Below are 27,636 nucleotides of genomic sequence, written 5' to 3' on the forward strand. Positions count from 1 at the left end.
TGTGTCCATTCAGATACAAAGCCTCGGCTCGGTCCCAGCCCCCTCTCTTTCTTCATTGGCTCACTGACTGCCAATGGCGCTTGCTGCTGACTCAGCCCATAAGGAGGGGGAATACCAGAAAACCTTCTGCCTGGGAGCTGCAGTTCATTGAGGGAACCATGAGTGCCAACATTTACTGTGACATACTGAAGCAGAGCATGATCCCCTCCCTTCAGAGACTGGGCCGCAAGGCAGTATTCCAACATGATAACGACCCCCAAACACACATCTAAGATGACCACTGCTTTGCTAAAAAAGCTGAGGATAAAGGTGATGTTCTGGTCAAGCATGTCTCCAGACTTAAACCCTATTGAGCATCTGTGGGGCATCCTCAAACGAAAGGTAAAGGAGTACAAGGTCTCTAACATCCACCATGGAGGAGTAGAAGAGGACTCCAGTGGCAACATGTGAAGCTCTGGTGAACTCCATGCCCAAGAGGGTTAAGGCAGTGCTGGAAAATAATGGAAAATAATAGTGGCCACACAAAATATTGACACTTTGGGCCCAATTTGGACATTGTCACTTAGAGGTGTACTCACTTTGTTTCCAGTGGTTTAGACATTAATGGCTGTGTGTTCAATTATTTTGAGGGGACAGCAAATTTACACTGTTATACAAGCTGTACACTCACTACTTTACATTGTAGCAAAGTGTCATTTCTTCAGTCGATGCCTCATCAGGGGAAACACGTCGGGGGGAGAAGCCTGCGCCATCACCACCCGTGGTCCGCGCTGCAGAGCGGCTACGGTTGAATTTGCATTCGCCTATTTATTCAACTTAACTGTAAGTGTTCTACCTTTTCTTAATAAAGTAGTTTAAGAGGTAATGCACTATTGCCTGTTCCATTCTTTTTTGGGCACTATCTGTCACTGAGTGTGGGGGGTACAGGAGAGAGACCAACCCCCATACAGCAACAGGAGTCAGAATAAGATTTACAAGAAAATTCACTGCCTGCTAGTCTGGATAGTTTGCCTGATGATTTGGAGAACATCATCACTCACCATCTGACCTGTGAAATACTTGCCTTTGGTAAGAGTTTTGATATACCACATATCGGGTGGAAGAGTGAAAGGTTGGGACTTCATATCTATTACACTGGCTGGTGTCATCTTCTCAAGTGTTTTATTATGTTGAGTTGGTAAGGGGATTACCTCTCTTTTCTTTACACGTGGGTGCCAAGAGGGATTTGATGTTTACACATCCTCTTTTTCACCTTCATTCACCATCAAGAAGATTTCAGCCTTTTTTCATTTTAGACTTGTTTTGGACTGCACATATTTCCATAGCATGTTTTTGTTCACATTGTGCACCATTTATAATATCTGTGTATAATTATATTTATTAGGTATTTTTTTCATTGTGTTTTTCCTTTTGGTTTAACACACATTGCTCACATCTAGCGCACCCATTTTTTGCACATTTCTTCAGTGTTGTCTCATGAAAAGATATAATAAAATATTTACAAAAAATGTGAGGGGTGTATTCACTTTTGTGATATACTGTATATCCCCAAACCCTGGGCCTCCCTTACTTAACTATACCCAACACACCCATCACCATCACTCCAAATCCTCTGCCAGCAGTCGCAATCTACACAATTTGGTCTCCATTCCTCTTCTTTACAACACCAGCCTCTCCTTCTCATGTGCCCTCTGGAATGCCTGCTCTGTCTGCAACAAATTCACTACTGTTCACAACCTCTTTGTCACTAACTCCTTTAATCTACTTGCTGTCATCAAAACCTTGTTTCATTAATCCAACACGTCTTCTCTTGCTTCCGTCTCTCACAGTGGCCTTCTCTGGACTCACTCCCCTAGACCAAATGGATGAAAGGGAGGTGGAGTGGGAATCCTCTTATCCCCACAGAGCACCCTCCAGGCTCCTCAGTCTCCTCACTCTATGTCCCTCTCATAATTTAAAGCACGCTGTATACGTATATTCTCTGCAATTTCTTTAAGAATTGCTGTGATCTACCGACCCCTGGACCATTATTAACTTTCCTTGATGACTTTTCTGCCTGGCTACCCTACTGTCTCTCCTCTGAATTTATCAAAATCCTTCTCCACGACTTAAACATCCCTGTTAATAAAAACCCTCCTGCTACTTCTAAACTTCTTAGTCTAACCTTCTCTATTGACCTAAAGCAATAGGTACAGGCTTAGACTCACTCTGATGGCAACACTCTTGACCTTGTATTCTCCTATCTATGTGCTCCATGCAACCTCTCCAACAATCCCTTTTCCTCTCTCTGATCACCACCTTATTCATTTCTCTCTCTCTCTCTGTCTTCCACCATCTTTCCATCCAAATCACCTAACAATCATCCGTAGAAAGCTTTGCCACTTCAACCCTTCTCTATTCTGCTACTGACCGCCTCTATGACAAAATCTCACCCCTGTCTTTCCCCAGTCTAGCCACTTCTGTCTACAATAGATCCCTGTCCTCCACCCTGGGGGAGCTTGCCCCTCTCACTACACACAGAATCAGGCCTTTACCCCTTCAACCCTGGCAAACAAATGACACCAGGAATCTCAAAACCCTAGCCACGCTCTTGAGCATCTGTGGCGGAAGACTAAATTTCTCAAAGACCACAACCAATACAAATCTGGCCTCCAAAAATACAATTCTGTCCTCCATGCTGCCAAGCCAACCTACTTTATCACTCTCATTAACACCTTCTCATCCAGTCCCCGTCAACTCTTCTCTACCTTTAACTCTCTACTTTGTCATCCACTGCCTCCCCCCCCCACTAACTCACTCACTGCCCAGGAGATTGACAATCACTCAAAAAATAAGATTGCTTCAATTTGTGATGACATCTCCACTCTACAAATATCTCCCCCTCTTAATACCTCATGTACCCCATGTACCCCATGTGTCCCCAGGTACAATCAACATTTCCCTTATTCAACCCTGCTACTATAGACAAGGTTGCTAAACTCATTCCCAACGCCCACCTAACACCTGTCCCCTGGACCCTGTTCCCCCATGGCTTTCGAAATCATTTCTGCGCTGGCGACACCCAAACCTATCTCTACACCCCACAGCTCACGCCATCAGTCTCCTCACGTAACACTAATTTACTATTTAATTTACTAATTTACATATCTGTCTGGATGTCACGCCACTTCCTCAAACTTAACTTGTCAAAAACTGAGCTAATATTTCCTACCTCACGTACCTCTTTTTCTTGATTTTTCTGTCAAGAGCAAAGACACAACGATCCACCCATCCCCACATACCAGGGTGCTAGGTGTTATCCTGGACTCTGAACTCTCCTTTTGGCCCCACATCCAATCACTTTCGAAAGCTTGCCGACTCAACCTCCGCAAGATCTCCAAAATATATCCCTTCCTAACCAATGAGAGCACAAAGCTCCTGATTCACTCCCTGGTCATCTCTCGCCTCGACTACTGCAACTCCCTCCTTATTGGCTTACCTTTAAATAGGTTATCCCCCTTCATTGCATCATGAATGCTGCTACCAGACTCACCCACCTTAAAAACCGCTCAGAGTCTGCTACACCTCTCTGCCAATCCTTCCATTGGCTGCTACCCACCCAACTAATTAAATTCAAAATGCTAACAAAAACTTACTAAGCCATCCACAACTCTGCCCCAGTAACATCACTAGCCTAGTCTCAAAATACCAAACAAATTGTCCACTTTATTCCTCCCAAGACCTCCTGTTCTCTAGCTCCCTCATCGCCTGCCTCCAGGACTTCTCCTGAGCTTCTCCCATCCTTTGAAATTCCCTACCCCAATCTGTCGGACTATCTCCAACTCTATCCACTTTTAGGCAATCCCTGAAAACGTTTCTCTTCAGCAAAGCCTAACCTGCCTGCACCTAACAAGTGCACTTTCATTTTATTCACCATCTCATCCCCCCACAGTTATTAGCTTTTGTATCAGTTGACCCTCCCTCTTAGATTGTAGGCTTTAATGAGAAGGGCCCTCTGATTCCTCCTGTATTGAATTGCATTGTAACTGTACAATCTGCCCCTCTGTTGGTAAGTGCTGCGCAAACTGTTGGTGCTCTATAAATCCTGAATGATAATAATAAAAACCAGGTTCACCTACTAACATACAGCAAGGTGACCACTACATACCCACACCGTATCACAGACTTAATCATCTGGTATAGTGCATGTAAGATAAAAACAAGGAGACAACTATACTTCTGTCACCAGTCTTTACATAAAATCAAAAATTAAAGGGTAATGGCGCTGCTCTAAACTGATAGTTGGTATCCCCACAACCATGCTACAATAAGTACACAATTTTTACAAAAATAAGATCTAAAAAATCTTAGATGGAGCCTAAAACCTTTCCTAATAAAGTGTCCGTGTACTCCAAAGTGCTATGTGTGTAAAATGATATTATTAACTATAAAAAGTGACTGTGTTTAGATATCGTTGTATAAATTAGCAGTGTTTAGAGCCACACCTCTATTTAAAAGATCTCTGAATATACCGTTCCAATATACAATATTATTAATACATAAGTGCAAAAATAGATGAAATACAAATATGCATTAAATTAATAAATTACCATCAAATAAAAGTGACAAGTGCTCTTAGTTTCCATCAAGGATATATATATATAAATAATAATGACAAAAAAGTGACAAGTGCTCTTCACAGTGTTTCAAAACTTATATCCGTGTTTACAGTGATTTGCCTTTCCCAAATATCAGTTGTAAGTTGCCAAAGAGTATTATTAATAGTTCTCCTATGTTGGTTATATAAAGTGACAAGTGCTCTTCAAAACGTATTCCTTGCTTGCCAGTGCTCTATTAGTGCTCCCCCGTTGGTCCCACATTCACCAAAAAGCAGTCCCCTCTAGGGGGTCTCAGGCCTTGGAACAATGTGGTGTCCGGGTCTCTCCCTCAGGATCTGTGCTCATAGGGTTTGTTTTGATACCATGGAAAGACAATACCAATGCCCACAGTGTACCAGTAAAATATAGTTTATTTATAGTTTGTTCAGCGTCCTGTGTTCCAAATACAGGATATCCAGGTTCCGGGTTTGTACAACATGATGCATCTCTTCTCCTCTAACGCTCCTGCACATTTCTTCAAAGAACAGATTACAGTCCCGACAAAAGTCCATCCGTTGCCATTGGCAACCATCACTGTGAACTTGACTCTTCATCCCACTTTCCCTAATCCATGTAGAGCAGGCATCACTCTCCTCCTTGGCACTCCAGCACATTTCTTGAGGAAGCAAGGGCATTATTTTGAGAAATGTCTCGGCCGTTGCCGTTAGCAACCATTGCAGTAACCCAGGATGATATCCGGACGAGCCCCCAAAGTAGCACTGCCCCCTTGAGGGCTGCTGGTTTTACACACTTTTGGAATCCCCTGGGTTACCCGTAGCAACTGCAAGCAGAAATCTTAGCACTTTATGTTCTTGGCTCAGTCAGTGATCAGTCTAGGGGATGATATTTTTGTTGTTTTTATTTTATGTTGGGATGGGAGAAGAGATGAGTGGGATACTCCAACATTTGAACTATTCCCAATTCTGAAGACACAAACTTGAGAATGCGGCAAGGCCGCTGTTTCATCTTGCCACTAGATGAATCTGAGGTAAAATGTTCCTGTTTGTATTTCTCTTCAGGGCACTCACCTAGAACCCTCTTTCTCTGTACAAGCTGACACCCGTCCACTGACATATACTCCCCGGAGTGGGCCCCTTTCTGGGCAGACCCCTGGGCAAGATCCTCTGTACTCACCATACTGCTTTCCAGATTCTCGCAGTGCCCCAACTCCTCCAGTCGGCTCTCCTGTACCTCTGGATTCAGCTCCACAATGCTGGTTCACCAGGCTGACTGCCTGCAACCATCACCATCCACTTCATAAGAGGAGGCAGCCACCAACCTCCTTCTGGGACTCTGCTTCCTGCCAAAGAACTTGTGCACACATGCCCTTGGCTTTTTAAACCCCACCGCACAATGCACCAAGACAGCAGTCTGTGCCAATCCCAGGGGCTGTATCAAAAAGCATGTGTCCTCATTGGCCAGGTTTCCTCCACTGTCCAGTGTGCCTCCCCATTGGGCACAGTGGGGACACTCCCTCAGACCATATGAATCACACACTGGGCACACTGAGCAAACCTAACTTACAGATCCTGCTCCCTGTTAAGCAGAGTGCAATATAGAATTTACCTGCTTCTCCTCTAATAGGCAGACAGAGCCAAAACTACACTCACTCTTTAGCACCTTTCTAGGGGGGTGCTACAGAAGAAAACTAGTCTAAAAAGAAAACAAATGCAGCCATCACATCTAAGAATTGGTAAGCTGCAATATAGCCCCTATAACATATATAAATAATGGAGGCTCAGCATCACATATGGGTGTTACCTAGGATGGTCTACATGCAGATACAGCCTGCCAAGGAATGCCGACTCCTCCAGGCTGACATCCATTCATCCCTGCATTTTGATTTTTGCATATCTCCTCCCAACGGGGCTGAGGGCTCTGAGAAGGGACCTGTGGAAAGGTGCTGAGATATTTTTATGAAGCTATGTACAACACCCTCTCCATCCTCCCACTAGCCATGATCTGTCTGAACTGCATAGGGAGGCACAGATATCCAGTGATGAGATCAATTAGTTGAAAATAAGGTATGTAATATAAACAGAAAGATTTTATTGACAAAAAAAAAAATAAATGAATGTGTTTATAAAGGTGGATGGAGAAACAAAGGAAAGTAACATGTAACAGTTAAAATTTCAGGTTTAACTTGTTTGAGGTTTTTCTGTCCTTCAGTTGCATAAATATGTGAAACGAATAAAAAATCCATATAAGACGGCAGACAGAATGACCTTTTTTGATGAAAATGGTGAATTTCCTTTCCACTACAAAATAGTAAATTGGATGAAGTCTACCCACCGCTTAAAAACCAGCACTACTGATGTTGGTTTATACACACCATGGGCTACAGAGGAAGACCAATTTCACATCAACCCCAACAATATAACATGGGATGATGGCAATAATACGGTGAGGAGGAACAGATGTGGCACTCAATTTTCATGACATTGGCCACCTATTGGACAGTTTTCACAAAATACACGTAACAATTATGGTCAAGCAATTACTTTTCATAGTGGCGAGCCGGGTGCATGTGGGCTGATTGTACAGAGACATTTGCTGGTTCAGATAAAAACAGCCAACATTCACCCCGTGTGTAAGTCGGTCTGTCTGACGAACATACCGGAAAACCAGCAGCCGACCGACTCTCGATCAGCCAATGGCAGAGAGCACTGATCGGAGTGTTCATGCAGGGGGGCGTCCCTCTGTCAGAACACAACAGCTAAGCTGGGGCGATTGCTGCACTAAGGTCGGATCATTAGTACAGCATCTCCAACCGGAGCTGACGTTTTTTTTAGTTCAACCTGCTGGGTTGTCCAAAAAAAAAACTTTTAGTGTGTACCAGGCTTTACCAATGAACTTTATTCCTTCAAATATTATATCAGCCTTATCTGCCTCTCACATTTCAGTAAAAATAACAGAAATTAAGCAAGAAAGTAAAACATTTTTTAGGAATTATTTCTTGTTCATACTCATGGACTATGGGGTTCTTCAAAGGGAATGACTTCTACTCCCCCCCTCCCCAGGTTACAATTATTTAAAGTCTATGTAAACCCTAGGAGTGAAATCATCATATTTCCTCCTGTTTGCTCTGTTAAATATACAATTGAAGGCTGATACCATCTACACAAATATGTTTTATTATACTTTAACTACTTGCCGTCCACCCTATAGCAATATTACTGCTACAGGGCGGCAGCTGTGAGCAGGATCATATATAGGTACTAACTACCCAATGTCCGCCAACACCCGCCGATCATCAGGCAGAGACACAGAACTGCGATCTGTAAACGAGGCAGATTGCCGTTATGATGGGGGGGGGGGGAAGGAATGGAGTTTATGTTCTTACAAAGCAGGGAAATCCATCTCTTCCCCTAGTAAAAACATATCACACAGTACACATAAACACTGGTTAGGCACACGTTTAACCTTTTATTCACCCTAGAGGTTTAAGCCCTTCCCAGCCAGTGTCATTAGTACAGTGACAGTCCATATTTTTAGCACTGATCACTGTATTAGTGTCACTGGTCCCCAAAAGGTGTCAAAAGAATTAGTGTCAAAATGTCCACCAGAATATCACTGCCAACTATAAGTCACTAATCGCCACCATTACTGGTAAAAAAATAAAACAAATACAAATATCCCACAGTTTGCAGACGCGATAACTTTTGTGCAAACCAATCAATATACGCTTATTGGGATTCTTTTTACCAAAAATATGTGGCAGAATACATATTGGCCTAAATTTTACGAAGACATTTTATTTTTTAAATATTGTAAAATATTGTTTTTTTTTTTATTAAATTGTCAGTCTTTTTGTTTGTATCGCAAAAAATAAAAAATGCAGTAGTGATCAAATACCGACAAAAGAAAGCTTTATTTGTGGGGTAAAAAAAACCCCATAAATTATATTTGGGTACTGTGTCCCATGACCGCACAATTGTCAGTTAAAATAACACATCGCTGTATCGCAAAAAATGGCCTGGTCATGAAGGACGGTAAATCTTCCAGAGGTCGTGTTTAAAGTGCATGTAAACTCCATTTTTTTCCTTATGTTAGACATCATGTCTCACTGTATTCCATTTTTTTAAGCAATTCATTTTTTGTGAATCCTTTGCAGTTTCTTACCCGGAGATTTAACCAGAAGCAGCTCTTCCTGTAGCTGGCTGACAACAATAAACAACTGCCTCAATATTAGCAGCAGCATTGTCAGCATGCCATGAGTATTCCTCCAGGGTGGGGCAGTGGCTTGGCCTGAGGGGTCAGTGTTGTCAGCCTGAAAGAAGAAATTTTGTTCTTGACAGGATCTTCAGACTGTACACAGTGAGACGTGTAGACAGGAAGAGAGAGAGAAATGAGGGCACTCCGGTGGGGGTGGAAGGTCGGTCCTGGGTAGCGGTGGGGGGATGGCCTTTCAGGCAGCACTTATGAGAGGAGAAGCAACTCTAAAAGATCATGAGAAAGGCGCCTCTAAGTGCAATATTAAAAGGTTTATTGTAGAGCACAAGGGGTTAAAAAATATACAGGATCGTAGTTAAAAGAAGGCATATCATAGAAAAGTCCTCATGTAAGTCGCTTGTCCTTCGTCTCATTTGCGGGGGAGAGTGGAGATAGCTGTCCAGCAGCTGTCAGACTCCCGGAAGACGTGCAGTAGCAAGGAGGCGATGGGGTGGCCCAGGTTCTGGAACCACGCAGGAACGCATGTGGCCAATGTAGCATCAGAAGAGGGCAGTGGGTGGTAATGCGTTTCGGAGCATGCGCGGCACCTTCCTCAGGCCTATGCTCATATTCACTAGGTGAGCTTATAAGGGTTGAGTGGGAGGAGAAAGGGGGGGGAAAGGGGAGGAGTAAACGCCCAGTAATTAATTAACTGTGGAGTGGAGATTGTATTGCCGAGGGCACGCTAGGAGTGCAGCCAGTTGTGGTCATACACACGTAGATCTTTTCGTGCAGATTTAATGGTAAGAAACAAATTTATTAAGAAAAAAATTATTAAGAAAAAAATTAAGAAAAAAAAAAAAAGATTAATTATAATAAAATAAAATAGAATAAAAATAATAACAAGGGAACATACATGATAGTGGGGGGGTGTCATGGCGCTCTTCTAATATCCCAAGATGGTACAAGGAATGTGGGTGGATGGGAGGGGGGGGGGGTTATGGGGCTGCGTGGGGGGACAAAGTTTGGTACTGTAGGGAAGCTATAGTCCGCGGCAGCCGGCTGAAGCGTGGAGAAGCCCTGAGAGATGCAAAAAAGGAGAGAGCGGCGCCAGCTTAGTATAGTACAAGTTTATTTAACACTGTTAAAATTGGTGACTCACTGTCCGAGGTTGGGTGAGACCGATACACAAAGACTGTTGGGGTCATCCATCTTCCAGGAAAGTGGTCATAGGAGAAGGTGGTGAGGTTCCAGAGGTATAGCCGAGCCGCTGTGGGGCTGCTAGTTGTCACTGGCCGCGGTGGAGCATGTTGTGCTATGACCACTATCCTGGAAGAGGAACATACATGATACAATGACCTGAGGTGGGAAATAAGGGAATTATAGAATGAGAGACAATTATCGGAGGGAATAATGTTCTTAAAGGGCCATGTTGAGAGTGATAGATTAGAGCCAGTAATGGCTGAGGATGGCGTGTCTTGAGTTTCATGTGAATGTCATAATGGAAAAAAGGGGTCCATAAATTGAGATAATAGTGATAGCATGTCCCAGAAGCATGTTTAATGCTCTATAGGGTAATGGATAAATCTTTGTTGATCCTTCCTGGTGAGAGCATGTCTAGGGCATATATCCAGTATATTTACCTTGGGCAGAAATGCTGGAATTTCTCTGCTTTGGGGAAACTGGCAGGGATGGATTCAATAATCCACACTTTTAGGCCGTTGGTGGATTTCTGGTGATATTCTGCAAAATGTCGGGGGATGCTGTGGTCATCTCTGCCGCCCTCGATGAACCGACAGTCCTCCCCAAAATGCTTGCATAGGGTGGGAATAGTTCTGCCTATGTAATGGACCCACTGGATCCAATAGATCCACTCTCCCCCACAGATAAGACGAAGGACAAGCGACTTGCATGAGGACTTTTCTAAGATATGCCTTCTTTTAACTACGATCCTGTATATTGTTTTAACCTCTTGTGCTCTATAATAAACCTTTTAATATTGCACTTTGAGGCACCTTTCTCTCTTTCTCAAGACATGTTGGCAGCCCTACTGAAAAATAGATTTGGGGTTTGCATGCACTTTAAAGTGAAATGGAAGCAATAGATAAGGAGATACAGTAACATTTTGCAACACACTTCTATTGAATCCCCAATGTTATTTGACACAAGTAAATTATTTTTCTTAATTTTATTTATTTCCTTTTAGAAGCTGGAGTCTCTCTGTGTGGACGCTTGTTTGCCTGGATACAGAAAAAAGCCACAATCTTCAATTCACTCTTGCTGCTATGACTGTGTCCCATGTTCAGAAGGGCAGATATCCAACCAGACAGGTATATTTTATATTGCTGATTTCCCTAACAGAAGCAACCTATGATTCTTGTAATATTTAATTATGCAATTATTTAATAATGTTTTCTAATCTATATATATATACAGTATATATACATACACACACACTGTATCTCACAAAAGTGAGTACACCCCTCACATTTTTGTAAATATTTTATTCTATCTTTTCATGTGATAACACTGAAGAAATGACACTTTGCTACAATGTAAAGTAGTGAGTGTACAGCTTGTATAACAGTGTAAATTTGCTGTCCCCTCAAAATACCTCAACACACAGCCATTAATGTCTAAACTGCTGGCAAGAAAAGTGAGTACACGCCTAATTTAAAATGTCCAAATTGGGCCCAATTAGCCATTTTCCCTCCCCGGTGTCATGTAACTCATTAGTGTTACAAGGTCTCGGGTGTGAATGGGGAGCAGGTGTGTTAAATTTGGTGTTATTGCTCTCACTCTCCTATACTGGTCACTGGAAGTTCAACATGACACCTTAATGACAAATAACTCTCTGAGGATCTGAAAAAAGGATTTGTTGCTCTACATGAAGATGGCCTAGGCTATAAAAAGATTGCCAAGACCCATGAAACTGAGCTGCAGCATGGTGGCCAAGACCATACAGCAGTTTAACAGGACAGGTTCCACTCAGAACAGGCCATGGTCCACCAAAGAAGTTGCAAGAAGTTGCAATCCAGAGTTTGTCTTTGGGAAATAGACGTATGAGTGCTGCCAACATTGCTGCAGAGGTTGAAGGGGTGGGGGGGTCAGCCTGTCAGTGCTCAGACCATATGCTGCACACTGCCTTCTAAAGATGATACACAAGAAAGCACACAAACAGTTTGCTGAAGACAAGGGGGCTAAGGACATGGATTACTGAAAACATGTCCTGTGGTCTGATGAGACCAAGATAAAAGTATTTGGTTCAGATGGTATCAAGCGTGTGTGGTGGCAACCAGGTGAGCATCACAAACACAAGTGTGTCTTGCCTACAGTCAATCATGGTGGTGGGAGTGTCATGGTCATGGTCTGGGGCTGTATAAGTGCTGCAGTTCATTGAGGTAACCATGTATGCCAACATGTACTGTGACATACTGAAGCAGAGCATGATCCCCTCCCTTCAGAAACTGGGCCACAGGGCGGTATTCAAACTTGATAACGACCCCAGACACACCTCCAAGACGAACACTGCCTTGCTAAAGAAGCTAAGCATGTCTCTAGACCGAAACTCCTATTGAGCATCTGTGGGGCATCCTCAAATGGAAGGTGGAGGAGTGCAAGGTCTCTAACATCCACCTGCTCCATTATGTCATCATGGAGGAGTGGAAGAGGACTCCAGTGACAACCTGTGAAGCTCTGGTGAACTGCATGCCCAAGAGGGTTAGGGCAGTGCTGGAAAATAATTGTGGCCACAGAAAATATTGACACTTTGGGCCCAACTTAGGGGTGTACTCACTTTTGTTGCCAGCGGTTTAGACATTAATGGCTGTGTGTTGAATTATTTTGAGGAGACAGCAAATTTACACTGTATCATTTCTTCAGTGTTGTCACATGAAAAGATATAATAAAATATTTACAAAAATGTGAACGGTGTACTCCCTTTTGTGAGATACTGAAAAACGCACACATTATTAGGTTGGTCCACCTTTTGCAGCTATAACAGCTTTAACCCTTCTGGGAAGGCATCCACAATCTTTAGAAGTGTGTCTATGGGAATGTTTGACCATTATTCCAGAAGCAAATTTGTGAGGTCAGGCATTAAGATTGGATGAGAAGGCCTGGCTCGTAGTCTCCACTCTAATTCATCCCAAAGGTGCGCTATCAAGTTGAGGTCAGGACCATGTCTTTATGGACCTTTCTTTGTGCACTGGTGTGCAGTCATGTTGGAATAGGAAGGGGCCATCCCCAAACTATTGCCACAAAGTTGGGAGCATGAAATTGTCCAAAATGTCTTGGAATGCTGATGCCTTAAGAGTTCCATCAACTGGAACTAAGGGGCCAAGTCCAACCCCTGAAAAACAAGCCCACACCATAATCCCCCCTCCTCCAGACTTTACACTTGGTACAGTGCAGTCAGACAAGCACCGTTCTTCTGTCAACTGCCAAACCCAGACACATCCATCAGATTGCCAGACAGAGAAGCATGATTTGTCACTCGAGAGAACAGGTCTTCACTGCTCTAGAGTCCAGTGGCTTTACAGTATATCACTGCATCTGACGCTTTGCATTGCACTTGGTGACAGGGCCAGTGCTAGACTATTTTGTGCCCTAGGCAAGACCAGCTACTTGCGCCCCCCCCCCCCCAAAAAAAAAAAAAAAAAAACTTTAAAAAATTTTAAAACACGATCACTGCACTATGGGTGAGCAGGGTTTTGAGTAGAAATGCACCTGCATCTGTGATGTCACTGGAAAAAACACTGTCCCAGCATCCTTGGTGTCACTGAAATAAAAAAATCCCTGCATTGGTGGTTTCCCTGGAAGGACAAATGTCCTTGTGTCCGTGTTGTCACTGGAAGAAAAAAAATTTCCCTGCGTCCATCATATATGATGTGCACCAGTAAATTTAAGGGGCTTGGGTGGTAGGAAGCTGGTAGTTTTGTACATGGGGGGATGGAGATGACAGGGGGTGGGATGGTAGGAAGCCGACAGGGGGGATGAAGATGACAGGGAGTGGGATGGTAGGAAGATGACAGTGGGGTAAAGGGGGGATGAAGATGACAGGGAGTGGGATGGTAGAAAGCTGATGGGGGGTGAAGATGACGGGGTGGGATAGTAGGAAGATGATGGGGGGGTGAAGATGACAGGGGGTGGGATGGTAGAAAGCTGACGGGGGGAAGAAAGCTGACAGGTGGTGGGATGGTAGGAAGATGACGGGGGGGTACAGGGGGGATGAGGATGACGGGGTGGGATAGTAGGAAGATGACAGGGGGTGGGATGGTAGGAAGCTGACAGGGGGGATGAAGATGACAGGGGTGGGATGGTTGGAAGCTGACAGTGAGGTACAGGGGGGATGAAGATGACAGGGGGTGGGATGGTGGAAAGCTGATGGGGGATGAAGATGACAGAGGGTGGGAAGATGACAGGGGGATACAGGGGGATGAAGATGCCAGGGGGAGAGGTGGGGTGGTAGGAAGATGACATACATCCCCCCATCTCCATACACCCCCCCTGCTTCATACACCCCCCATCTCCATACACCCCCCCATCTCCATACACCCCCCCAGCTTCATACACCCCTCCATCTCCATACACCCCCCCAACTTAATACACCCTTCCATCTCCATACACCCCCAGCTTCATACACCCCTCCATCTCCATACACCCCCCCAGCTTCATACACCCATCCATCTCCATACACCCTCTTCCCCCCAGCTTCATACACCCCTCTATCTCCATACACCCCCCCAGCTTCATACACCCCTCCATCTCCATGCACCTCCCCCATCTTCATACACCCCTCCATCTCCATACACCCCCCCATCTCCACCCCCTTAGCACCATACACCCCCTGACTCCATACACTCCCCCTCCTTGCAAGTTAGTATTAGTTATAAACATCACAGACCTCAGATCAGAGCGGCGCTGTTGCAGAGAGTGGTGAGCTGCTCCCCGCCTCCTCTGTGTACAGGAAAACACAGGAAGGGGGACGGGTGGGTTCAGTGCTCGTCTCCACTCTCTGCACTGACACAGGCAGCTGGGGAGAGAGACCAGCTGCCGTGTGTGTGTAGCTCGCGGCATGCTGGAACCAAGCCGCCTGCACCACCGTGAGCATTCCAGGACTCAGCCCTGATTCGCCGGGGATGATCCTGGCGAATCAGGGACACTTGGGAGTGGGAGGTATGGCTGCGCCCTAGGTGGCAGTGCACCCTAGGCGGCTGCCTTGTTCGCCTAGCGGGAGCGCTGGGCCCTGCTTGGTGATATAAGGCTTGGACGCAGCTGCTCCGCCAGGGAAACCCATTCCATGAAGCTCTTTTTGCACTGCTTTTGGGCTAATATGAAGGCCATACGAAGATTGGAGGTCTGTAGCTATTTACTCTGGTGACTTCTTCGCATTGTTCTCTTCAGCATGCGCTGACCCTCTATCATTTTATGTGGCCTACCACTACATGACTGAGTTGCTGTTGTCCCCAGGTTGCTTCCAATACCACTAACAGTTGAGTGTGGAATATTTAGTAGCATTAAAACTTCACGGGTGGCAACCTATTATTGTAACACTTGAATTCACTGAGCTCCTGAAAGTGACCCATTCTTTCACAAATGTTTGTAGAAGCATGCCTAAGTGCTTGATTTTATACCCCTGGGGCCATAGAGGTGAATGGAACACCTGGATCCAATAATTTAGAGGGGTGTTCCAATACTTTTGGCAATATAGTGTATATGACTAAGGATTGGCAAACAGTTTGGTCCAAGCATGAGTTCGGGCCGAACATTGGCTGTTCGCCCATTCGATAAACACCCAAATTATATGGGCATTCGACCATTTGGCCTGCCGAATGACCACAATGCACTGACCCGCCACACAGTGCATAGAAAACCTTGATTGGTTGAAGCAATGAAATATTTGCCCAATCAGGACACATAGCACTGTCAGAGTCATGACTGAATGCTGTCATGATGACTGTATTGTTCTTAGCCCCACCCTACACTATAAAAGTATTCTTTCAATAGCAGCCATTTGCATTGTGATATTTGCATGGAAAGAGATAGAACAGGGCTCTGTTTAGTTCTACTAGAGAGTTAGTATGCTATTGTGCACTATTGCGATTATTTTGTCAGTGTAGAATATCAGTTTAGTGTGAATATAGTGATAGTTCAGGCAGTGTGAGTGTAGTGACAATTCATTTTTACTTTAGTGTCACTTTAGTATGAATCTAGTGCAAGTTAAGTTAGTGTGTGTAGTGACCATTCATTTTACATTGTCATCGTACAGTGTCTGTTTATTTTGATAAGGCAGGGTTACTGCAGTATATTTCAGTGTGTTACTGCATGTTTAACACAGATGATTTCTGTGAGTTACTGTACGTGTAACACAGTATATTTTAGTGCATTACATGCCGTTTAATGCAGTAACTTAAGTGCATTAGTGCACGTTTAACGCAGTATATTTCAGTGTATTACTGTTTGCTTAACACAGTATATTTCTGTGTGTTACTGCATGATTAACGCAGTATATTTTTGTGTGTTACTGCATGTTTAACGCAGTATATTTAAGTGCGTTACATGTCGTTGAATGCAGTATATTTCTGTGCATTAGTACACATTTAACGTAGTACATTTCTGTGCGTTACTGCACGTTTTACGCAGTATATTTCTGTGCGTTACTGTACGTTTAACATAGAATATTTTAGTGCATTACGTGCCATTTAATGCAGAATATTTCAGTGCGTTAGTGCACATTTAACACAGTATATTTCAATGGGTTATTGCACGTTTTACAAAGTATATTTCTGTACCTTACTGCATGTTTAATGTAGTATATTTCTGTGTGTTACTTCATGTTTAACGCAGTATATTTCAGTGGGTTACGTGACATTTAATGCAGTAAATTTCAGTGCTTTAGTGCACGTTTAATGCAGTATTTTTCTGTGCGGTACTGCACATTTTACGCAGAATATTTCAGTGTGTTACTCCACGTTTAATGCGGTATATTTCCGGGGGTTACATGCCTCTTAAATCAGTATATTTTGATGCATTAGTGGACATTTAATGCAGTATATTTCAGTGTGTTACAGGCCATTTAACACAGTATATTTCAGTGCGTTACTGCGAGTTTAACACAGTATATTTCAGTGCATTACATGCCGTTTAACGCAGTATATTTTATTGCATTAGTGAACAGTTAATGCAGTATATTTGGTTGCGTTGCCGTTTATCTTTTATTTTTTATTATATACATTTTATTCAATTTTTTTAAGTAATACACATACAATTAATAATCTAAACACCATATTTCGCATTACAAACATAAAACACATACCATTATAAAACCATTTCTTCGTGAGTGAGTATAACCAAATACCCGCCCCTCCCTTCCAACCCCCCCTTTCAATTACCCAAACATTTAAACGTAATCTCGGCTCCTCTCTTCCTTTCACCTTTTCCTCTCCTTCCCCTTACTTGTTCTATTTACACACCTCCAACTTCCACATGCTTTTCTTTACTTTTAAACTCTTTCCAAGCTTTCCAGATTGACCAAAATGTTTCTAATTTATTTTCGCCTCTATAATACAGCTCTTCTAAATTATATATGTTGTCTACCTTCCTCACCCAATCTCTTACCAATGGGCTTTCAGGTCTATACCACATCTTTGGAATTAAATATTTTGCAGCATTTATTAAATTAGGTATCAGTGACCTTTTATATTGTTTTATTGTAAATTTGGAATTATGAACTAAGTTTTAGGGGTTTTAGACAATTTAATTCCTGTTATTTCATGGATGAGCTGTATTATTTCTTCCCAAAATTTATATGTGATTGGACATTCCCACCATATTTCCCCTCATCCCACAGCCTCGCCAACATAGTGATGATTTTTCATGTTGAAAACTATTTACTTTGCTAGGTGTAATATTCCAGCTTGATAAACACTTACAGTTCAATTCCTTAGTTTTTACATTTATTTCTGTCCCTTGGGCTAAGCTCAATATTTTCTCTTTTTCATTCCATTTTACCTTAAAATCTACTTCCCATTTTTCCAAAAATGGTGGGCTTACTGGGTCTACAATTTTTGTAAGTGTACATTTCTTTGGGATAGTTTTTGAGCTTTATATTTTTTCAAAAGGTTTTAAGTCGTCTCACGATCTTATTGGGTGTGGTAAGGTTTTAATAAAGTGTTTTAGTTGATGATATCTCCACACATCTATTAACAAAATATATATATATTTTTTTTCAAATCTTCAATTGTGCATAATTCTCCTTTTATCATGATATCCATTAACTGTGCTTTTTTATTTTTTATCCATCCCCCCCTGTGTCATATTCCCCGGTGGAAAATAGTCAGTTCCTACTAATGAAGTTAATGGTTAATTATAATCCAATTTTTTGCCTATGTATTAGGTCACACTCCTTAAAGACTTCTTGTGTTAATGTGCTAGTGTGCTCAGACAAGTGTCGGTGCTTTTGTGGGATCCAAATCATCTTGTTCAAAAGTGTTTCACTTATTGTGTTTTCTATTTTTACCCAGCTTTTCCCATGTGCATTGAGTATCCAATCAATAATTCTTGATAATAATACCGCTTTATAGTATCTTTTAAAATCTGGCACTGCTAGTCTACCCTGTGTTTTATCTTTACTTAAAAGATCATATTTTATTCCAGGTTTCTTATACTGCCCTATATATTCTTTTAACCCGACTGGGTACCTCCATTGACAGATGCTCCTAGTGCTTCCCGAGGGCTCCAAGCACTCCACCAGACACCATAACCACCCATAACCACCTCAGACCCCACGAACCGCCACAGCTTGGTTGGGGTCTCGCTGTCTCCTACCCACCCTGGACCTACGACAAGGTTCCAGGTTCCAGTGGGTGAACCTCTCTTTCCCCACAGAGTGCAGCAGGCACAGGAACAGAATTAACCTAAACTAATTATCTAGCCATCTGGACAGAACAATGTGAGGTCATTACCATTTAACAATGGGACAGGCACAATCCACATTCCATTTCAATACACAAACAATAGGGAAGCCTGTCTGGCATGGAGGGACATGGAATACACACATTATTTAGGAGTCAGACGTCATGGCAATGGTCTATAACAGTATAAGTCTCCCAGTGTAAAGTGGGATTAAGTCTTCATATTTCTATATGAAGATATTGCTGACAAATATTACTATCCCACCTGAAGCAATCCAAACCATTAAGTATCTGTTTTTCACTTCCAGTGATGGTGAATATGTCATTTTTTGTATTTAGTGTCTGGGGGGGTCTAAAAAGTGTACCTGTCAAGTTTCAGCTCTGTAGCATGTCCAGAACCCCTAAAAAACAGCATTTTTCTTATATTTTCAGGAATACGGCTTCTCTGCGGCTGGCTTTTTCTCTTGTAGGCATTTAGCGAGCATTTTTTTAGGCAGGCATGTCATTTTTTGTATTTAGTGTCTGGGGGGGTCTAAAAAGTGTACCTGTCAAGTTTCAGCTCTGTAGCATGTCCAGAACCCCTAAAAAACAGCATTTTTATTATATTTTCAGTAATACGGCTTCTCTGCGGCTGGCTTTTTCTCTTGCAGGCATTTATCTGGCATTTTTTTAGGCAGGCATGTCATTTTTTGTATTTAGTGTCTGGGGGGTCTAAAAAGTGTACCTGTCAAGTTTCAGCTCTGTAGCATGTCCAGAACCCCTAAAAAACAGCATTTTTCTTATATTTTCAGGAATACGGCTTCTCTGCGGCTGGCTTTTTCTCTTGCAGGCATTTAGCGGGCATTTTTTTAGGCAGGCATGTCATTTTTTGTATTTAGTGTCTGGGGGGTCTAAAAAGTGTACCTGTCAAGTTTCAGCTCTGTAGCATGTCCAGAACCCCTAAAAAACAGCATTTTTCTTATATTTTCAGGAATATGGCTTCTCTGCGGCTGGCTTTTTTTCTTGCAGGCATTTAGCGGGCATTTTTTTAGGCAGGCATGTCATTTTTTGTATTTAGTGTCTGGGGGGTCTAAAAAGTGTACCTGTCAAGTTTCAGCTCTGTAGCATGTCCAGAACCCCTAAAAAACAGCATTTTTATTATATTTTCAGTAATACGGCTTCTCTGCGGCTGGCTTTTTCTCTTGCAGGCATTTATCGGGCATTTTTTTAGGCAGGCATGTCATTTTTTGTATTTAGTGTCTGGGGGGTCTAAAAAGTGTACCTGTCAAGTTTCAGCTCTGTAGCATGTCCAGAACCCCTAAAAAACAGCATTTTTCTTATATTTTCAGGAATACGGCTTCTCTGCGGCTGGCTTTTTCTCTTGCAGGCATTTAGCGGGCATTTTTTTAGGCAGGCATGTCATTTTTTGTATTTAGTGTCTGGGGGGTCTAAAAAGTGTACCTGTCAAGTTTCAGCTCTGTAGCATGTCCAGAACCCCTAAAAAAATAGCATTTTTATTATATTTTCAGGAATACGGCTTCTCTGCGGCTGGCTTTTTCTCTTGCAGGCATTTATCGGGCATTTTTTTAGGCAGGCATGTCATTTTTTGTATTTAGTGTCTGGGGGGTCTAAAAAGTGTACCTGTCAAGTTTCAGCTCTGTAGCATGTCCAGAACCCCTAAAAAACAGCATTTTTCTTATATTTTCAGGAATATGGCTTCTCTGCGGCTGGCTTTTTTTCTTGCAGGCATTTAGCGGGCATTTTTTTAGGCAGGCATGTCATTTTTTGTATTTAGTGTCTGGGGGGTCTAAAAAGTGTACCTGTCAAGTTTCAGCTCTGTAGCATGTCCAGAACCCCTAAAAAACAGCATTTTTCTTATATTTTCAGGAATATGGCTTCTCTGCGGCTGGCTTTTTTTCTTGCAGGCATTTAGCAGGCATTTTTTTAGGCAGGCATGTCATTTTTTGTATTTAGTGTCTGGGGGGTCTAAAAAGTGTACCTGTCAAGTTTCAGCTCTGTAGTATGTCCACAACCCCTAAAAAAATAGCATTTTTATTATATTTTCAGGAATACGGCTTCTCTGCGGCTGGCTTTTTCTCTTGCAGGCATTTATCGGGCATTTTTTTAGGCAGGCATGTCATTTTTTGTATTTAGTGTCTGGGGGGTCTAAAAAGTGTACCTGTCAAGTTTCAGCTCTGTAGCATGTCCAGAACCCCTAAAAAACAGCATTTTTCTTATATTTTCAGGAATATGGCTTCTCTGCGGCTGGCTTTTTTTCTTGCAGGCATTTAGCGGGCATTTTTTTAGGCAGGCATGTCATTTTTTGTATTTAGTGTCTGGGGGGTCTAAAAAGTGTACCTGTCAAGTTTCAGCTCTGTAGCATGTCCAGAACCCCTAAAAAACAGCATTTTTCTTATATTTTCAGGAATATGGCTTCTCTGCGGCTGGCTTTTTTTCTTGCAGGCATTTAGCAGGCATTTTTTTAGGCAGGCATGTCATTTTTTGTATTTAGTGTCTGGGGGGTCTAAAAAGTGTACCTGTCAAGTTTCAGCTCTGTAGTATGTCCACAACCCAAAAAAAACAGCATTTTTCTTATGATTTTTAGTAGAAAACTAATGCAGTGTCTTTCCAGCTGTCTTTTTTTCTTTCTGGCAAGCTGAAATATGATATGCCAAGGCAAACATGCCTATCAGTTGAGCTATGACACAGACAACACTGCACACATGGGGAAATATGTAAAACAAAAAACAGGAAAAGGAAATTAGGTGACGGTCACAAAACATGATATTGTGATTGGCCAAATAAAAAGTCGCCTCGCGATGAGGTCGCGCCAAAGTCGCGCTAAGTCGCGCCAAAGTCGCACTGGAAGCGACGCTACTTTAGTGGTAGCGGCAGTGTAAACCAGCACTAAAACATCCAGTGTGTGAATACGATCAGGTATGATGTTTTATCGGTCAAGTAGTGTAAGGGTTACGCCCGTCGCCCGCTTCACAGTGACAGACCAAACTCTGACAGACCAAACTCCCCGTTTAACAGTCAGTCAGTCCATTTGCACAACCGCAAACTCCCCATTTGCACAAGGTTGGATACCAAGCTAGCCATGTCCCGTTCCTTGTCCTCACTGACATCATTGAAGGTCTCTTCCTCCACCCAGCCACATACAACACCAAGGGTCCCCGAAAGGTGAGAACAAGCCCCCTGGGACGCCTGCTGTGGCTGGTATTCCACCTCCTCAAAGCCACCTTCCTCCTCTGACTTCTCTTCTTCAGACTCCTCTCTCTGCGTTGCCACAGGTCCAGCAATTGATAACGACAAGGCTGCTTCTGGTGGTGATGAGGACCACAACTCTTCCTCTTCATGCTCATCTACAGCCTGATCCAGTACTCTTCGCAGGGCACGCTCCAGAAAAAACGCATATGGGATGAGGTCGATGATGTTGCCTTGGGTTCGACTGACCACCAGGGTTGTCATCTCCGCAAAAGGACGCATGAGCCTACAGCCATTGTTCATGAGCATTCAGTAACGCGGCCAAAAAATACCCAGCTCCGCAGAAAGAATGAAAGAAAATGAATGTTTTTTTTTATGAAAAATTATCCTGCGGATCGCTTTTGGTCTGTACACAATGAAGCAACGACCTTATCATCTGGGGTGTGCCAACACAATCCTAGAGGTGATCGCTTCATTGTGATACGCAAGCCCCTTCACCACGACAAGGTAACGATCACGAAGGGGAATTGACACATGTATGTGCCTTTTTTTTTGTTTTTTGTTTTTTTGCAGCCACAGTGTAGCACCAGAGGCCAGAAAAATTAGGCATGTACACATGCATGAAAAAGTAGGTATTGTTGCAGCCGCTGCTGTAGCAGCGGCCTGAAAAATTGAGGTTTTAAGGCAGAAAGTGCACTAAAACATTGCGGCTTGAACCGTAGTTGGTGGCGGAGACGTCACGTAAGTCATCCGGCATGCAGAGAATGATTATATACAGCAGCGTGTGGACCATTTTTAGGCCAAGGCATCTCAGTCATCACCAGGCCTTTTTTAGTCAAATGCATCCCCCACTGTCAGTTCCTTCGGGATCCATGCCTCATTCATCTTAATAAACGTGAGGTAATCAAGACTTTTTTGACCTAGGCGACTTCTCTTCTCAGTGACAATACCTCCTGCTGCGCTGAAGGTCCTTTCTGACAGCACACTTGAAGCGGGGCAGGCCAGAAGTTCAATGGCAAATTGGGATAGCTCAGGCCACAGGTCAAGCCTGCACACCCAGTAGTCAAGGGGTTCATCGCTCCTCAGAGTGTCGATATCTGCAGTTAAGGCAAGGTAGTCTGCTACCTGTCGGTCGAGTCGTTCTCTGAGGGTGGACCCCGAAGGGCTGTGGCGATGCATAGGACTAAAAAAGCTCCGCATGTCCTCCATCAACAAGACGTCTGTAAAGCGTCCTGTCCTTGCCGGCGTGGTTGTGGTGGTAGGAGGAGGATTACTTTCACCTCTTCCCCTGTTGGATTCCCGTTGTGCTGTGACATCACCCTTATACGCTGTGTAAAGCATAGTTTTTAACTTATTTTGTAGCTGCTGCATCCTTTGCGACTGCCGGTAATTGGGTAACATATCACAGACTTTCTGCTTATACCGGGGGTCTAGTAGCGTGGCCACCCAGTACAGGTCGTTCTCCTTCAGCCTTTTTATACGAGGGTCTCTCAACAGGCATGACAGCATGAAAGACCCCATTTGCACAAGGTTGGATGCCGAGCTACTCATGTCCAATTCCTCGTCCTCACTGATGTCATTGAAGGTGTGTTCTTCCCCCCAGCCACGTACAACACCACGGGTACCAGATAGGTGACAACGAGCACCCTGGGATGCCTGCTGTGGTTGGTGTTCCTCCTCCTCAAAGCCACATTCCTCCTCTGACTCCTCTTCCTCACACTCCTCTTCCAGTGTTGCCGCAGGTCCAGCAATCGATGGTAAGGCTGTTTCTGGTGGTGGTGATGGTGACCACAACTCTTCCTCTTCCTCTTCACGCTCATCTACGGCCTGATCCAGCACTCTTCGCAGGGCACGCTCCAGGAAAAAAACATATGGGATGATGTCGCTGATGGTGCCTTCAGTGCGACTCACTAGGTTTGTCACCTCCTCAAAAGGACGCATGAGCCTACAGGCATTGCGCATGAGCATCCAGTAGCGTTGCAAAAAAATACCCAGCTCCGCAGAGGCTGTCCTAGCACCCCAGTCATACAAATACTCGTTGACCGCTTTTTCTTGTTGGAGCAGGCGGTCGAACATTAGCAGTGTTGAATTCCAACGTGTCGGGCTGTCGCAAATCAAGCGCCTCACTGGCATGTTGTTTCACCGCTGAATATCTGCAAAGTGCGCCATGGCCGTGTAGGAACGCCTGAAATGGCCACACACCTTCCTGGCCTGCTTGAGGACGTCCTGTAAGCCTGGGTACTTCTGCACAAAACGTTGCACAATCAGATTCAACACATGTGCCATGCACGGCACATGTGTCAACTTGCCCAAATTCAATGCCGCCAACAAATTGCTCCCGTTGTCACACACCACTTTGCCGATCTCCAGTTGGTGCGGGGTCAGCCACTGATCCACCTGTGCATTCAGGGCGGACAGTAGTGCTGGTCCGGTGTGACTCTCTGCTTTCAGGCAAGTCAACCCCAAGACAGCGTGACACTGTCGTATCCGGCATGTGGAATAGCCCCTGGGGAGCTGGGGGGGTGCAGTTGGTGTGGAGCAAGACGCAACAGCAGAAGAGGACTCAGCCGAGGAGGTTAGCAAAGAGGATGGAGTAGGAGGAGTAGAGGAGGTGGCAGCAGGCCTGCCTGCAAGTCGTGGCGGTGTCACCAACTCCTCTGCAGCAGAGCCACGCATTCCATGCTTGGCAGCCGCCAGCAGGTTTACCCAATGCGCAGTGTACGTTATATACCTGCCCTGACCGTGCTTTGCAGACCAGCTATCAGTGGTCAGATGGACCCTTGCCCCAACACTGTGTGCCAGACGTGACATGATTTCCTTTTCCACAATAGAGTACAGGTTGGGGATTGCCTTTTGTGAAAAATAATTTCGGCCGGGTACCTTCCACTGCGGTGTCCCAATAGCGACAAATTTTTTGAAGGCCTCAGACTCCACCAGCTTGTATGGTAAAAGCTGGCGGGCTAAGAGTTCCGACAAGCCAGCTGTCAGACGCCGGGCAAGGGGGTGACTCTGCGAGATTGGCTTTTTACGCTCAAACATTTCCTTGACAGACACCTGACTGTGGGCAGGTGACGAGCAGGAACTGCTGAAGGTGAGAGGCAGAGGGGCGGGTTGTTGATAGGGGGCATGGAGGACAGCAGTGGTTGACGTGGCTGAAGATGCTGGACCAGGAGGAGGATGGTGGCTTTCAGTTTGTGTGCTGCTTTTATTCATGTGTTGATCCCATAGGCGTTTGTGATGTGAGATCATGTGCCTTCGCAAAGCAGTTGTACCTAGGTGGGTGTTGGACTTCCCACGACTCAGTTTCTTTTGGCACAGGTTACAAATGGCATCGCTGATATCAGAGGCAGACACACAAAAAAAATGCCACACTGCTGAGCTTTGCAAGGACGGCATTCTGGTGGTGGCAACAGCTTGCGTTGATTGGCGTGCTGTCTGGCTGACCCCGGGTGCCGAATCTACATGCTGTCTGACTGCGCCACTAGCTCCTTGCGATGACCTCCTCCCCCTGCTTCCAACTCGTCTCCTCCTCCTCTCTGTCTCCCCATCTGAACTTTCCCCCTCTTCTTCTGCTCTTCGAGCAGGCACCCAGGTGACATCCACAGACACATCGTCATCATCAGCCGCTTCACTTGACAACTCAGCAAAGGCAGCAGCAGCAGGTACAACATCATCATCATCACAATGTACGTCCATGTGTATAATGCTGCCTGACTGAGACATATCCCCGTTATCTACATCCTCTGGCACTAATAGTTGCGCATCACTTATTTCTTCCAACTGATGTGAAAATAACTCCTCTGACGGATCAAGTGAAGCGGCTGTGGTGCTAGTGTTGGTGGTGGTGCCGGCGGGCAGGCGAGTGGTAAATTGAGAGGTGCCCGAAGCTGAGCTGGAGGAGGATGGTGCATTAGGGTTCCGAGCAGAAGCTGTAGACGATTGGGTGTCTTGTGTAAGCCAGTCAACTATGGCCTCAGAATTTTTTGAGTTCAGGGTCTGTGGTGGCCTCTGAACACTGGGCATTATTCTAGGGCCTAAGGAAATCACAGCACCACGACCACGACGGCCTTTGCGGGGTGGCCTGCCTCTGCCTGTCATTTTCTTTTTTAATGTGTTGTGTACTATGAGTGCAAGGTGCTGTGCCACCCTATAGGAGTGTTGGGCAGTGGGTACAGTACACTCTGTGGACCTGACAGTCACTGGCACTCAGGCAACTGCAATTAAAAAATATATATATTTTTTTTACTTGGCAAGCTGCTGTGCCACCTTATATATCAGTGGTGGGTGGGCAGTGGCACAGTACACTCTCTGTGGACCTGACAGCAGTCACTGGCACCCAGGCAACTGCAATTTTAAAAAATATATATTTTATTTTACTTTGCAAGCTGCTGTGCCACCTTATATATCAGTGGTGGGTGGGCAGTGGCACAGTACACTCTCTGTGGACCTGACAGCAGTCACTGGCACCCAGGCAACTGCAATTTTAAAAAATATATATTTTATTTTACTTTGCAAGCTGCTGTGCCACCTTATATATCAGTGGTGGGTGGGCAGTGGCACAGTACACTCTCTGTGGACCTGACAGCAGTCACTGGCACCCAGGCAACTGCAATTTTAAAAAATATATATTTTATTTTACTTTGCAAGCTGCTGTGCCACCTTATATATCAGTGGTGGGTGGGCAGTGGCACAGTACACTCTCTGTGGACCTGACAGCAGTCACTGGCACCCAGGCAACTGCAATTTTAAAAAATATATATTTTATTTTACTTTGCAAGCTGCTGTGCCACCTTATATATCAGTGGTGGGTGGGCAGTGGCACAGTACACTCTCTGTTGACCTGACAGCAGTCACTGGCACCCAGGCAACTGCAATTTTAAAAAAATATATTTTATTTTACTTTGCAAGCTGCTGTGCCACCTTATATATCAGTGGTGGGTGGGCAGTGGCACAGTACACTCTCTGTGGACCTGACAGCAGTCACTGACACCCAGGCAACTGCAATTAAAAAATATATATATTTTTTTTTACTTTGCAAGCTGCTGTGCCACCTTATATATCAGTGGTGGGTGGGCACACAGTGGCACTGCAGTGGGCACAGTACACTCTGTGGACCTGACAGTAACTGGCAGCCCAGGCAACTGCAATAATAAAAAATTTTTTTTTTTTCAATTTATTGCAACAAGATGCTGTGCCACCGTATATATATCAGTGGTGGGCAGTGCACTGCAGTGGGTACAGTGCACTCTGTGGACCTGACACAGCACTCACTGCAATTATGACAGAGGAAAAAAAAAATATTTTTTAAAATGCCAGGTACTGTGCCTGTGCCACCCGAAATGAGTGTGGTGTGCACACAGTACAGTCTGTGGTAGGTCTGTGGCCTCTCACACACAGCGGGCAGGCAACTGCAGTGTACAATAGATATATATAGATATATATATAAAGAAAAAACTCTATTACCTTACCAGCCCTTAAAAGGGCTTTTGGGGACACTATATATATATATATATGTATTGTAACAGGAAGTCAGCTAAATCTGGGAATGTAGTCACAGGAAGGAGATACATTTCTACCTGATTTAGAAAGTCCATTAATTAATTTAGGGTGTTGGCTACAGAGCTAGCCAGCAGGAAGTTGAAAGGCCTTCACCTGTTCAGAATGAGGGAGTTAAGGCTCTATAATTTGTTCAGAGAAATTCCTATTGTTTGCTGCCTCCAGAAGCTGTGTCCTGAAGCCATGTGGGC

At 44.2% G+C, this 27,636-nt stretch overlaps 2 protein-coding genes across 2 annotated transcripts in view; both read left to right on the forward strand.

Moving 5' to 3' along the window:
- Positions 1-27,636, forward strand: part of LOC309567541 (vomeronasal type-2 receptor 26-like) — a gene marked incomplete at both ends in the record, with an annotated part of 298,253 nt that overhangs the window by 83,164 nt on the left and 187,453 nt on the right. The gene's annotated exons all lie outside the window — the stretch shown is intronic.
- LOC309544348 (vomeronasal type-2 receptor 26-like) overlaps positions 6,858-27,636 on the forward strand; it is a gene marked incomplete at both ends in the record, with an annotated part of 48,943 nt that continues 28,164 nt past the window's right edge. The window contains 2 exons of the mRNA XM_082243249.1: positions 6,858-7,040; positions 10,996-11,119. Coding sequence (XP_082099375.1) covers positions 6,858-7,040; positions 10,996-11,119 — 307 coding nt within the window. The remainder of the gene's footprint in view (positions 7,041-10,995; positions 11,120-27,636) is intronic.

Source organism: Pelophylax lessonae (genome assembly GCF_965119305.1).
Source record: "Pelophylax lessonae genome assembly, chromosome: 1".
Lineage (NCBI taxonomy): Eukaryota > Metazoa > Chordata > Amphibia > Anura > Ranidae > Pelophylax > Pelophylax lessonae.